The sequence below is a fragment of the Antechinus flavipes genome, chromosome 1, assembly GCF_016432865.1.
Source record: "Antechinus flavipes isolate AdamAnt ecotype Samford, QLD, Australia chromosome 1, AdamAnt_v2, whole genome shotgun sequence".
Lineage (NCBI taxonomy): Eukaryota > Metazoa > Chordata > Mammalia > Dasyuromorphia > Dasyuridae > Antechinus > Antechinus flavipes.
In genome coordinates this window covers 246,725,014-246,740,397 of record NC_067398.1, presented here as the reverse complement: position 1 = coordinate 246,740,397, position 15,384 = coordinate 246,725,014, and the positions used below count along the sequence as shown (strand labels likewise).

General features: G+C 32.3%; 1 protein-coding gene across 1 annotated transcript in view; it reads right to left on the bottom strand.

The window, feature by feature from the left end:
* RNF216 (ring finger protein 216) overlaps window positions 1–15,384 on the bottom strand; it is a 183,274-nt gene that overhangs the window by 108,318 nt on the left and 59,572 nt on the right. The window contains exons 2-5 of the mRNA XM_051999841.1: window positions 14,765–14,903; window positions 10,453–10,640; window positions 6,652–7,443; window positions 5,776–5,852 (exon numbers count right to left, since the gene is read on the bottom strand). Of these exons, the coding sequence (XP_051855801.1) occupies window positions 5,776–5,852; window positions 6,652–7,443; window positions 10,453–10,640; window positions 14,765–14,831 (1,124 nt within the window). The 5' untranslated portion in view covers window positions 14,832–14,903. The remainder of the gene's footprint in view (window positions 1–5,775; window positions 5,853–6,651; window positions 7,444–10,452; window positions 10,641–14,764; window positions 14,904–15,384) is intronic.

The window sequence follows — 15,384 nt, the reverse complement described above, 5'->3', positions numbered from 1 at the left end:
ATTATAGCCTCATTTACAATCTGCAAGGCTGGTTTAATTTAATAAATTTTCAAAGCAGAATCTTCTTATAGGAAAACATCAAATCTATTAACCTAATTTCTTCACTCTGTAACAAGACCTAATAAATTAAGCAAACTGTATGGGTTTTTTCCCCACATGTGACAAGGACATTAATAAGTAGTCCTGTTCAATTTATGAATATCCAACATAACATATTTAATTTCTTTATATGAATAGAAGCTCTTGCCACCTGCATCATCTCTAATATAGACCCAACACATCTCCAAAAGACTCATACACTGTTCCTCACCTGAACAATCCCCTCAACCATTCCCAAATTACCTCAATGTCAATAAATAATCAGTGATAAAATCAATGGTGATTAAAAAGAGAGAACAAGGTCAGAAAGTTCATTCAGGTCCTACTATTTCTTCTCCTTTCTCCATCTCAATCTCCTTCTTAGTATTGGCTTGATTTAGTATAAACATATAATTACTCAATCTTTTTGAGTCTTTTAAAATCACTACCTATTGTAAACAAAGTCAATATACTCAAGACCTTCCAAAGATGAACTGATTAAGTCTTAGTACATGTATGTTGAGGTATGAAACCAAAGCCATCTAAAATTCACAATCTATCACTTTCAGATTTCCACTGAATTCTAAATAGTTCAAATGAAAAATAGTATACTAAAGTCTATTTCAATCAGTATTTGTTGTTATTTGGTTGGACAAAATTTGTCCAACTCTTTGTGATCCTATGAACTATAGCATGTCAAGCTTTTCTGTTCTCCATTATCTGCCCAACCTCAAGTTCACTGATTCTATGACCCTCTCTATCCATTTCATCCTTTGCCATCACCTTCTCCTACTGGCTTCAATCAGTCTTTTCCAATAAGTCCTCTTTTTTTCATTATATGCCAAAGTATTTAAGCTTCAGCTCAGTATTTGTCCTTCCATTGAATATCCTGGATCAATTTCTTTAATTATTAACTGATTTGCTCTTACTATCCAAGATACTCTTAAAATTATTCTCCAGCACAATTCAAAAGTGTTGATTCTGTGGTTCTCCTAGTCCAACTTTACCAACCATATATTGTTCCTAGAAAAACCATATTTTTAATGAATCCTTATAATAAGTTGTTATCTCAGCTTTTTAGTATGTTATCTAAATTTGCTAAAGCTTTCTTTTCAAGGAGCAAGCATCTTTTGAGTTCATGAATGTAATCATCAGATTCAATGATCTTTGAGCTCAAGACTATAAAATCTAAGACTGCTTCCATTTCTTTTTCCTCTATTTGCTAGGAAGTGATGGAACTAGCTGCCATTATCATAGTATTATTATTATTATTTTTTTAATCTTTACATCAGCCTTTACACTCTTCTTTCTCCTCTATTATCATCATCAAGAGGCTTCACTTTCTGCCACCAGAGTAGGGTGGTATTGTCTATAGCTGAAATTACTGATATTTCTCCCAGCAACCTTAGTTCCAAGCTTTTGATTCGTCTAGCCTGGTATTTTGCATGTATTCGTAACATAAATTAAATAAATAATACACAGCCTTATTATATTCCTTTCCTAATCTTGAACCAACCAGTTGTTCCATGTTTGGTTCTAATTGCTGCTTCTTAACCCTCATCTAGATTTTTCAGGAGACAACTAAAATGAATTGGTATTCCTATCCCTTTGAAGACTTTTCACTATTTGTTGTGATCCACAAAGTCAAAGGCTTTAGCTTAGTCAACGAAGCAGATTTTTTTTTTTTTTGGGGGGGGGAGGAAGGTGGGGAGGGGAGAGAACTGTTTTGCTTTCCCTATACGCCAGCAAATGTTGTCAATTTGGCCTCTAATTCCTCAGCCTAGATTTCTGGTAATTCTCAGTTCTTAAAACAATCTTGCTAGCATGTGAAATGAGTGCAATTGTTTCAAAGTTTTTACCTCTGACATTGCCTTTCTTTAGGAATATAGACTTATCTTTTCCAAATTAGTGGCTTTTGCTGAATTTTCCAAATTTGCTGGCATACTTAGTCCAACTTTTTAATAGCATTATCTTTTAGAATTTCAAACAGTCACTGTATTACAATGATTTTTTTGAAGTGGTCTATCATTTAATAGGGACCTTATATGAAATTATTTTATATATTCCTTGTTATTTACACAACAAAAGTTAAATAATGGGAATTCCATTGAGTAATGAAGAATTGCTTAAGAATTGCATTTTGGGGCTTACACATCTGCTTTACATTTTAATTCCATTTCCTGTGACTATTTAAGGTTTAAAACTTTGATGTAAATTAAATTCAGTGTCACCAGGAATTAATTACAAGACTTTCCTCTTACTGAAAACATAATACTATTCATTAATACCATAGGACATAAGATCAATTGAGAGGCTTGCAGAAACCCAAACTGGTCACTTGTTTATTGCATTTCTTGCTTATTCTGCTTGATATGCCAATGGAGATTGCAGTATTCTGCAAAGTAACCTTGATTAGTCGTCCAACCTGTTTACCTCTAGACATGTGATTACAGCACAAAGCAGTATTGGACAATTTTAAATGAAATAAAAACGTGGATTGTAAAATCTTGGCTAACCAGCCAAAGACCTTACTACTCTGCATCCTAAAGCAAATACTGCATGGTTCTCTAATGAATCTTATGAAAATTTCCTGCTCTGAAAAGTACCCTCAAAGAAATAATGTAAAAAAGGCATAAGAAACAGGAAAAGAAAAGGAACTGAAACTTGGGTACTTAGTTAGCTTTTTATTTATTTTGGAAATGCATCATAATATTATTGGTTAAATTAAAAATACACTGAACATAACTTAGCAGGAAATAAAAGAATTCTAGAAAAATCTGCCTAACTTCCACGCTTCATTGCTATAAGTCCAATTAATTATATGGGCATTTAATCTAGAGATACATGTAAATTTCTAGAACTAAAGATTTTTCATGAATTTTTTTAATTTATGGGATAAGAAAAATTTATAATAAACATTAATCTAAAATGAAACTTGACATTTCCTGTTCTAGTTATTTTAGATTTAGAAACTAGACTCAAGGTACAGAAATACATTTTGAAATATGGGAATTTGGCCAATATAGGAATTTGTTTTCCTTGACTATGCATATCTATATTTCAAAGGCTTTCATTTTTTTTTCCAGTGGGGCTGAGAATTGGGAGCGAGAGGGAAATCTAGGGACAGGGTTGTTGTCCCTTCGTCCCCCCCCAAAAAAAAAGCAAGTTCATTTTAGTTCTTATTTTTTATATCTCAAAGTCTTTTAAAATTCTAATTAGTTTTTTTTTTTTAAGCTGTTTATAGCATGTTATAGAAGTTAGGAAGTCTTTAAATTAGGAAGTCTTAAGTCTAGGGTAAAACCAGAGGGGATGAATTTCTTCATGGCCAAAGGCTTTTTTATGCCTGTTCAATTTTGGCTGCCTAACATGTTTGTTACAGTCCTTTTTGTAGTGACAAGATATTGGAAATGGAGTAGATGCTCATCAATTGGGGAATAGCTGAATAAAATATGAATGTAATGGAATATTACGGTTCTAAAAGAAATGATGAGTAGACTGATTTCAGAAAAGCCTGGAAAGATTTACATGAATTGATGCTAAGTGAAGTGAGCAGAAACAAGAGAACATTAACACAGTAACAAGATTATGTGATGATTAATTGTAATGGAGTTGGTTCTTTTTAACAGTGAGGTGATTCAAAGCAATTCCAATAGACTTGTGATGAAAAGTGAAATCTGCATCCAGAGAGAGAACTATGGAGACTGAATGTGTATCAAAACATAGTATTTTCTCTCTCATGTTTTTTCTCCTTTTAATCTGATTTTTCTTACACAACATGATGGATACAGAAATATGTTTAGAAGGAATGTACAAATTTAACCTATATCAGATTGCTTGCTGCCTTACAGAGTGGGAGAGAGTGGAGGGAGCAAAATTCAGAATACAAGGTTTTACAAAGGTGAACATTGAAAACTATCTTTGCATGCAGCTGGAAAAATAAAATTAAATAATTAAAGAATGTTTGCTGCCTGTGATTTTACAGGAGATTATACTCACAAACAGATGTAGCTCAACAAAATGTTTTAATATTCAATCAAATATCAAATTAAATTACTCAAACATATCACTACAAATGTTTCCAATATCTTCTTGACAGACATGAGATTACTTCCTGACAGGAAAAACTAACAGTAAGAAATATTACTTTTTATCTATATAGTCTGAAAACAGGTAGATATTAAAATCCCACTGTTACCTACAGAAAAAATATCTGAATGTCATATGAAAACTTTAATAGTTGAAATGTAATCTACTGTAAAGTGATACTTTAAAAAGAAATATTGCCAACCATCCCATAAAATGTCACAAATTGTAATGAAAATGAAATTACAAGTATAACCAAATTTAGCAATAACATCATCTGAAAAAGAGAAGTCCTAGAACACATTAACTGAAAGTGCTAAAAGATTCTATACCACTCTGAACTGTAACTATATGAAAACATCTTCACAGTTAAAGGTTCTGATAAAGGCCTCATTTCTAAAATATATAGAGAACTGACTCAAATTTATAAGAAATCAAGCCATTCTCCAATTGATAAATGGTCAAAGGATATGAACAGACAATTTTCAAAGGATGAAATTGAAACTATTACCACTCATATGAAAGAGTGTTCCAAATCATTATTGATCAGAGAAATGCAAATTAAGACAACTCTGAGATACCACTACACACCTGTCAGATTGGCTAAGATGACAGGAAAAAATAATGATGAATGTTGGAGGGGATGTGGGAAAACTGGGACACTAATGCATTGTTGGTGGAATTGTGAACGAATCCAACCATTCTGGAGAGCAATCTGGAATTATGCCCAAAAAATTATCAAATTGTGCATACCCTTTGATCCAGCAGTGTTTCTATTGGGCTTATATCCCAAAGAAATACTAAAGAAGGGAAAGGGACCTGTATGTGCCAAAATGTTTGTAGCAGCCCTATTTGTAGTGGCTAGAAACTGGAAAATGAATGGATGCCCATCAATTGGAGAATGGCTGGGTAAATTGTGGTATATGAATGTTATGGAATATTATTGTTCTGTAAGAAATGACCAGCAGGATGAATACAGAGAGGACTGGCGAGACTTACATGAACTGATGCTAAGTGAAATGAGCAGAACCAGGAGATCATTATACACTTCAACAACGATATTGTATGAGGACATATTTTGATGGAAGTGGATTTCTTTGACAAAGAGACCTAACTGAGTTTCAATTGATAAATGACGGACAAAAGCAGCTACACCCAAAGAAAGAACACTGGGAAACGAATGTGAACTATCTGCATTTTTGTTTTTCTTCCCGGGTTATTTATACCTTCTGAATCCAATTCTCCCTATGCAACAAGAGAACTGTTCGGTTCTGCAAACATATATTGTATCTAGGATATACTGCAACATATCCAACATATAAAGGACTGCTTGCCATCTAGGGGAGGGGGTGAAGGGAGGGGAAAAAAATCGGAAAAGAAACGAGTGCAAGGGATAATGTTGTCAATATAAAGTAATCATTAAATAAAAATTAAAAAATAATAATAATAATAAATAAATAAATAAAAAAACAAAAACTGTAACTATATGGATGTGTGCTTCCAAACCAACCAGATGTAAAAACAAGATCATTTTGCTATTACAGTATATTTTCTAGAATACAAACATGAAAGTAACCTACTATGACAAAAATATGTTTTAAATTCTATACTTACACATTTAAATCATAAAAATTCTTCAAATGTATTATTTCCTCAATATACCCATTTGCTACATCTGGAAACCTTGCTTCCTAGAGAAGAATAAGCATATTAGTTCCATTTCATTAACTATGAAACTTGAGACTACTGAGTAAAAACATACAGCTGTTTTAATTATCTTTCTGAATATTATGGTTTCTATTGCATTACATCAAACACTGGGAGAGGTATAAGGCAGTTCTCTAAAGTAGGCCAATAACTAGGATTCAGACTCATTTGTTTGAATGGAATCCCAGAGTTTTAGAAGAAAAAGAGACTTTCAAAGTCCAATTCCTATACTTTACTGAAGCCCAAAGAAGTGAAACCAAGGTCACACATGAAATTATTAAAAGAGCTCAAACCAGAATCTGGGGCTTCATAATTCCAAATTCAGTTTCTTTAAAATATGCTGCATTACTGCTTCTTTAGACTACCCATTAGTGTTTTCATTAAAAAAGTGGGGGGAAAAAATCTAAATTATGTTGACAAATCACAGAAATTCAGCATGTTTGAGGTTTTAATTTGGAATAAAGACAAAATTAAACAAAAAGCTAAGGATTCTTCTCAAACAGCCCAGTGGTATCCGAAGGAGCCTAAATTGTTCCTATTCCAACTCTAGCACTTTTCAGGGGCACAGACATAATAAAAAGTTTCTGACTCAATTTTCATGCATAAAATTACCAACTCAATATTCCCAATATCTTACAGCATCTATATGAATATATTCTTAGGAAAATCTTGATTAAGAGTATTCCCATTTGTGTAACTAATAAATATACAAACTAGGCTTAAATAATGAAATTCTTTTTTTCTATTGATTGATAAAATCTGAAAGGAGGAAATAAGACTTACTGTTTCTTTCACTAGTAGTGTAATAAATTCTTGATCTGCACTAGTGCCTCCTTGTTCTGGAACATTTCCCAAGTCAGGCTGATGAGATCCTGGAAATGGGAAAGCTGGACCAGGCTGCTCATCATCTATTGCTAGTTGATCATCTTTAAGTTCTCCAGGAGGATGGGCAGGCTGAGGAGAGGAAGGACCCGGGATTCCATCTTGCTGTGGTTCTGGTCTTGGAAAAGCTGGTCCTGGAATCTCATCTCGATATGAGAGGTCTGCTTCAGGCTGCCCCTGTTGTGGAACAACTTGATTTGCTAATTCATTTGGTTCTTGATCTATGGGTTGGAAATATGGATGATCTAACCAACTATTTTCTCTTATGACTTGGTCATCTACTGTAGCAGCTGATTCTTGAAGGTTTGGTATAAGCTCTGGTTCAGAGTCTTCAGTTGACTGGTTTTGTATATTCGGATGTTTGCTAGCTTCTTCTAAATTGATTATTTCCTTTTTCACACTGGGTTTCAAAATGACTTTTATAGCTTGAATATTACTTGGTCCAGGCTTGGGATTTCGGTCTTTTTTGGCCCTGTGCTTACTATGTTCAGAGGGACCAGGCAACTGAGGATCCTGGTTTCTATTGTTATTTTCACTGAATCTTGATCCACTATTTATTGTTGAAAAAAGGCCATTCTTTTCTTGCAGAAAAGTAGTCATACTCTTTTTAGACCCTCCTTCTCCCAGTCTTTTCAGATCCTGCCATTGGGCAGCAGGTTTAACAATAGGTCGCAACAGTTGCTGTTTATGTGTCTAAAATAGGAAAAAAAAGAGAAATGTTCTAACATATTTAATAAAGCTAACATTTACAAGAAAAAAAAAAAAAGAAATTGTTTTTGACCTAATTTGAAAAAGAAATCAGGCCTTACTCCCTAAAATGATTTACAAACTAATTTCAAGAAAGTCTAGTACTTCTTCAGGAGTTTAATTTCCGTCTCTGAGAAGACCACTAAAATAAAAATGGAAAAAACTTACAAAATATTTTCCTATATTTGATTACAATATAGGTACCTTTTTATAAAATTGAAATTAATCAATAAATCCAAAGCTTCCAATATCACTCAGACCATTTGTTGCTTGTGATCTGTGATGAATGTTGTCTTTGAAAAAGGCCTATTTGTATAAGGACATTTATAGCAATCCCTTTCATGGTAGTTAAGAACTGGAAATTGAGGGAATCAAAGGGAGAATAGCTGAACAAGATGTGGTATACAATTATAGTAGAATACTACTGTGCTATAAAAAATGACAAACAGGATGATTTCAGAAAAGCCTGGAAAGATATGAACTGACAGAATGAAGTGAGCAGAATCAGAACACAGTACACAGTAGCAGCAATACTGTACAATGAGCAATTCTGAATTACTTTGCTATTCTCAACAATACAGTAATTCAAAACAATCCCAAAGGACTCATGATGAAAAATGCTATCCATGTCCAGAGAGAGAACTAATGCAGTCTAATTACTGATGGAAATACGCTATTTTTCACTTTTTCTTTTTTTGGTTCAAATATTTATTCTTCCATGAAATTACTAATATGGAGGGGGAGAAAAAGAATAGAATTTTGAATTTTAAAAAAATTTAATTGTTTTTACATATAATTGGGAGGAAATATGTTTTAAAAATAGTCTTTGGAAATGGGTAAAGAATTCTTGCTACTTGCTACTTAACTTTATTTATTTATTTATTTTTTTGCTGAGGCAATTGGGGTTAAGTGACTTGCCCAGGGTCACACAGCTAGGATGTGTTAAGTGTCTGAGATCATATTTGAACTCAGGTCCTCCTGACTTCAGGGCTGGTGCTCTAACCACTGCACCACCTAGATGCTACTTTGCTACTGTTTTTAGAAGGCAATCAATTAAATAGCTGTCCATTTATGATTCCTTGGTAATAAAATATCTTAGTGAAAATGTTTTCAAACAATTTAGCCTCTCAAATGGAACTGATTAAAATTAAACAGATAAGCATCATTCTTCCTAAAAGAAGCAATCAAATCTTCTAAGAAAAGAAATTCAGATGATAGTATGGTGTTGTATATTGTTTCTATCAAACAACATGCTGGAGAACTCTCTCTAAATAACAGTGGGGTTCAGATTCTCAGTGTTAATCTAACATTCATTTCCATATCTCCAAACCTCACTGTAGCAGTTACCTTATCTATAAAATGACAGTCATCCTAGATGAATCCTACTATCCCCCAGAATATGAATCTACAATCCTATGGATTGTATGAATAAACTTACCCTCTTTTAAGTAAGATCATGTTTCCCTTTCTATTAAAAAGAAATATTCTCCAACTAATTGAGCTAGCTGTTTCCCTCATTCAAAACAGAATTTTGAACCTTCTTTCAGAATTACCTTTCCAAAGTTCCTTATAGAATTGTAATAATACTTTCATTTTCATCTCTAAAACCACATCATTTATTTCAAAAACTTAAATATACCTTAAAAAACTTTTTCTAAAGCAAAGCATCATTAAATATCTACTGGTAAGGCTAACAAGCATTTAAGTGCTTATTAGGTACTAGGCACTGAGCTAACCATGCCAGAAATAATAAACAAAAGAGCAAAAACACAAAAAGAAGAAATGTTTAAGCAAACAAGTCAGTCATTTTGAGACAGGAAGAGAAAGGAGCATGATAGAAAAAGATGATAATAAAAAAGACTAGTTAACAGCTTTATAATTTATATGCCTTGGAAGAACTATATGTGCATGTGATTGTGTGCACATATGTGCATGCACTTATGTCAGCTGAGTAATGTAGAAGAGGAAAAATTACACAAGTGTATCTATCAGACAATCATAATTAAACTTTAAGGGGTTCTAATCAAAACAAATATCTTAGCTGATCTGCATCATAAACATAAGCAAAAAGGATCAGAACAGACATATAGTCCTTACACATCTTCTCAAAAACAAAACCATTCTGCAGTAAAGATTTACCTGTACTACTATGCTCCCTAGGAAAGGTGGAAAGGATAAGTCAATGAATCAATAATTCCCTTCTCAACTATGGAGACTGAATACAGATTGAAGCATATTATTTTCACCTTTTTTTCTTTCTCATGGGTTTTCCCTTTTGTTCTGATTTTTCTTTCCTAACATGACTCATATGGAAACAATAAATGTACAAGTATAACCTATTTCAGATTGCTTGCTAGCGTGGGGGAAAAGAAAAAAAAAACTGAAACTCAAATCTTTAACAAAAATGAAAGCTCAAAATTATCTTTACATGTAATTGAAAAAAAATAACATTATTAAAATAAAATTAAAACAAACCCAATTTTTAAAAAAATAAATTAACAAATAACTTCCTTCTAGTTGTTAGCCATCAAAATGTCTTGCAGGTTTTAATGCTACCACATATAATGTTAGGCTCATCATAAATTTATCTCAGATGCTGGTAAGTAGAGATGATAGGTCATCAGTTACAAATTTTCTATTTCCAATTATATCCTATTTCTATGATTCTACATCTGGCTTTCCTCAGATCTAAGAAGAATCTAGATCATGTGTAGTAAACAGAATGATTAAAATTGCTGGGGAAGACTTGATTTCCTATAATCCATTCCAAAAATGAAACAAAGTCACAATCATTTCTACTTTGGGCAAAAAGGAACTGGTCATTAGAATACTAGCTAAGAGATTGCTTAGCAACTTAGAGGACAAGTTTTTCTTCTGCAACATCCAGGTTTATAAAACACTTTATCCATTTGTTCTCCATTAATACCTCACCACTGTATTCTCAGGAAAACTCACTTCTGCCAAGATGACAACATCATCATCGTCGTCATCATCATCATCATTGTCGTCATCATCATCATAGTCATAATCATCATCATCATCATCATGCTGTCGAGAAGCTGATGTCATTGGCAAAAGGGCAAGTTCTTCATCTGAGGAGTCTGATATAGTAATGAGTCCTTCATCTCTGTGACTTATCCTGTCTACAGAAAAACATAAAATGTTATACAGAAACTAAGGACTTACAGGGACAGCTAGGCAGTACATTGGATAGAGTGCTGAGACAGGAAATCACTGAAGTGAGTTCAGTGTCACTTCATCACTAGATGAAGTCAGGAAGTCTTCCCGAGTCAGGAAGATTCATCTCCACAAATTGTCTTTTTTTAAGTTTTATAAACGTTGTCTTTGCCTCAATTGATAAATGATCAAAATATATGAACTATACTCAAAGAGCCATAAAATCATGCATATCTTTTGACCTAACAATACTACTACTAGGCATGAATCCCAAAAGAGACTTTTTTAAAAGGAAAAAGATCTCTCTGTACAAAAGTATTTAGAGCAGCTCTTTTCTCAGAGCAAAAAAATTAGAAACTGAGGGGATGCCCATCAATTGGGGAATTGCTAAATAAATTATGGTATGTGATTTTGATGGAATATTATTGTTGTATGGAAAATCAAAAGCAGGATGTTTTCAGGAAAACCTGGAAAGTCCTCCATGAACGCAAACAAAGTGAAATGTACTGTGTACAAAGTAATAGCAATGTTCCAGGATGATCAGCTATGAATGACTTTGTTATCCTCAACAATATGATTCACAACTACTCTGAAAGACTTATGATGAAAAATCCTATCCATAACCATAGATGACAACTGATTGTGTCTGAATACAGATTGAAGCATACTCTTTTTTTTCTTCTTTTTTTTTTAAACTTTACTTTTCTTGAGGTTTTTTTCCCCCACTTAGGAGGGAATATCTATGTTTTCTTTCACAATGTGATTTTTATGGAAATGTTTTATATAATTTCACATGTGTTTTTTTTTTTAAATGGGGGATGGGAATAGGAGGAAATCTGGAACTCAAAGTTTTAAAAACAAATGTAAAAAAATTGTTTTAAATGTAATGGGGAAAAATAAAAAAAATATATTTTTAAAAGAACGTTGTCTTATGGAACAATGATATTCCATTACATTCATATTCAACTGTTTCTCAAAGATATCTCCTTATTACTTCCCCAGAATTATTTTTCCTTTTAATATCTCCTGTCCCTACTTGTTTTTCTGTTGAGTTTACTTCTATAACAAATTATGTGTGCCTGTGTTCTTTGACACAAGAGTTCTGGATTTTGGTTATACCATTCTTGAATGTTTTCTATTTAATGATCCTTTTAGGAGGTGATTAGAATGAACAATTTTCATTTATGATTTTTTGAAGTAGTATCTAGGCTTTTTTTTTTTTTAAACAACAACATGGTTTTCAGAGAGTCCAATAATTCTTAAATTACCTATCCTTAACTTGTTTCTCAGGTCAGTTGTTTATTATATTAGATATTATATTTTGTTTTTCCCCCTCCCAAATAATTTGTTATTATTCTACTATTTTTTACTGTCTCATGGACAAAACATAATGTTTCTGTTTAGCCCACTGTAGGAACTTATTTCTTGGGTTACTTTTATCACTTTCTCATCTAAACTAGTTACAAATCCATAAAGGCTAATCTGGGTTCTTCTCTGGTCCTTCTAAAAAGTTCTAGGCTTATCTGTCCATATGGGTATTGCTCTTTACTGATGATTCCCTTTCCTATGACTAATTGCTTGCTGGATTTCTTGGCTACACGAAATCATTTGCTATAGCATCTTCACTGAATTACTTTTATCTTTATTCAATCTGGTTTTAGCTAGAGTAGCTATGCAGAAACTGAGTAGCCTATCTTTGTTCAGGAAGCCACAAATCTACCATTTACTAGATATCTGCAGAACCTTGTCTATCATCCCTTTGAACTTCACTGTCAAGAGATATACAATAAGAAATAAATATCTATCTTTGCAATTATACAGAGTTTTTATGTGATTAAATGATACATGGATAACTGAATTTGGAAATGCAAAAATGCTATGTAGACAAACTATAATTTAACTCTGTTTAGGACAATGTAAGAGGATTATGGGGTTAAATCACTCTGCAGTTTATAAAATTCTAAAAAAGCAAAAAATTCCAATGTAAAATTTAAAATATTTCCTCATGAGGAAAAAATTACTTATATAGGCTTAAAAATATCTGTTAATTTTATAATTTAACAATATAATGAAACATCTATTTAATACTTTGAGTTACCCAATTTTGACCAATATAAAAAGTTTTACCTTTAGCCACTTTGTGTTAACCACCTTTTTAAAAAATATATTATCACTAAATTAAAGCAATTAAAATTATCCATTTTTCTTTTAAATACAACTGTAGAGAATGTCTTCTATATGTATGGCTAAAGCAAAAAGCAATTCCACAAATGTGATGAATTGTGTGATTGTCTTTTATTTGTTTTAAATATACTAGTATTCAGCTTTAATTATCTTTTTTTAATTGTTGGACAAAACAGAAATAAGCTAATTATTTCTTACACACTATTTCTTGCGTATGAATATTGTGAGGCAGCACTGGACCGAGAGTCAGAAAGACAAGTTCAAATTTGCCTCACATACTTAATAGCCACGTGAACTTGGGCAAGTCATTTAACCTCTGATTTATTTCCTTTAATTGCAAAAATGTAGAAAATGACAGCACCTACTGCCCAGGATTGCTATGAGATCAAAATGGATTAACATCTGTAAAAGTAAGCAGCACAGTGCCTGGCATGTAGTTATATAAATGCTTATTCCCTTCCCTTTTTAATAAGGTAGTGACTGAATGATTTAATTTTCAATGCCCTGGAAAAAAACTACTTTGTAAGCTTAGGAGAAAGAGCATTCTAAGTATATAAGTGAAAGGTACAGAAAAGAGACAGGACATAGGAAGAGCCAAAGGAATGCATTTTAGCTGGAATTATGGAACTAATATGAAATAAGGCTGGAAAAGAGGGTAAGAGCCAGACTGTGGTGAAAATTTTCAAAACTGGACAGATATTCTATATTACTATTCTAACACTTGGCTTAGATATTTCATGATTTTATGAAAAAAAGATTCTAAAAATGTCAGTAAATCTGGATGTCACAATCTTAACTACTTGACCTCAAATACTACTATGTAATTTGAGTGATGACATGTCCTGAAAATTTAGAAACTTAACTACAAGTCACAACAAAAATTTGGTATATTAAAACTTTTAAAATACATTTTGCAGCCACTTTAAAAAACTAATGAAAACTGAAATTTACTTTTTCTGAAATTAGTCATTTTCATACCTTTCAAACTAATAAAAGAGAAATGAGCACAAAATGGACCTGGGGAAAAAATCCCAAAACATTACCCCTCCTCAAAAAATGTTTATATGGACAATAAAAACTAGTATAGTTAGTATTCTTTCCTATTCACAGGCACATATTATTTCTTTGACTCTAACAGTTTAAATTGTGATTTAACAGCAAAAGTTCATGCATATTTATACAAACTATTACTATTAGTTGTAAAAGAAATGCATATATTGATCAATTTACAGCATTACATACTTACCAGAAAAGTTGGTTAAAATTTCTATAAAGTAAATACTAATCACTTCATTATAAATCCAAACTAAATTTTTTCCCCAAAGAAAAATTTCTAAATCAAAACTGTTTAAGTAAACAACTAATACAATGAAAAAGCATATGGTCTGTTTTATACCAGCACTTTCTAGAGCTTGCTTACAGATTGCACCTTCTCTGTTAGTGTATTTTCACAAGCTTCTGATATAAACTACCTGATCATGGACAACTTCCTATGGTTACAGCTTTTAAAAAAGGGATTATCAACCTCTTATATATGATCTATTTTGTAGTTTTATAAGAAAAGTTCTTTGTAAATTATAAATTCCCATTAAAATTTATTGTTATTGTTATTCTTCCTATTAATTCTATTCTTTTGCCCCAATTCTTCATCTATAGTCTCCTGCTTGTATGTTCACAATTCCTTTATGACATGATCCAAATGATTCACTCCCATATGCCATTAACAATCTAGTCTGAAAATTCGTGAAGGATGGGGATTCTTACTTTTAAAATTGTATCAGTGCTCTATTTATTCATTTTGTAAATTCTAAATATTACAAAATGTGTGACAACAAATTTCTTGTAATAGAATGTTAGGTTAAAAGAAAACAGAAGAGAAAGAGAAATAATAAGCCAAATAACTTACCTTTCCCTCTGTGACCACGAAAGCTGTTCAAATGAATTACCTCTTCATTTCCACCTCCCTCTGCCATTTTAAAACACAGATTTGCACATATATGTACCAGCTAGTTTGTAAATATAGCAATGAAGTACTCAAGAGTGATCTGGAAAATAAAGCAAAGGAAGAAAGGACACTTAGTGTTTTCATTTTTGACCAGTCCCAGGTTTGTCAAGTATTAATGATTCTCAAAATCTTTTAAGGAACAGCAGCAGTTATAAAAATTGAGAAGTTGAAAGTGAGAGAAATGATTATTAGTAATTAATGTTTTGGGGAGATTCAGAGTTACTCCTTTTCTGTCTCCTGAAAGTTGAGCCAAAAATTTCTCTACCAGACCCCACCCAACCTTAAAAAGAATCTTTAGTCTCAGGTGAATTCCATCCAATTAAGCTTGCAAGGAGACAGAGCCTTTTGTCAGTGGTTCTCAAACTCTTTTTCTCAGTATCTTTACGGTATTAACAACTATTGAGAATATGTCCAAAGAGTTTTTGTTTATATGGGTTACATAATAGATATTTATCATAAATAAAAAGAAAACCTAATTTTGAATTTGTAGACCCTCTGAAAGGATTTCAGAGACCCTCCAG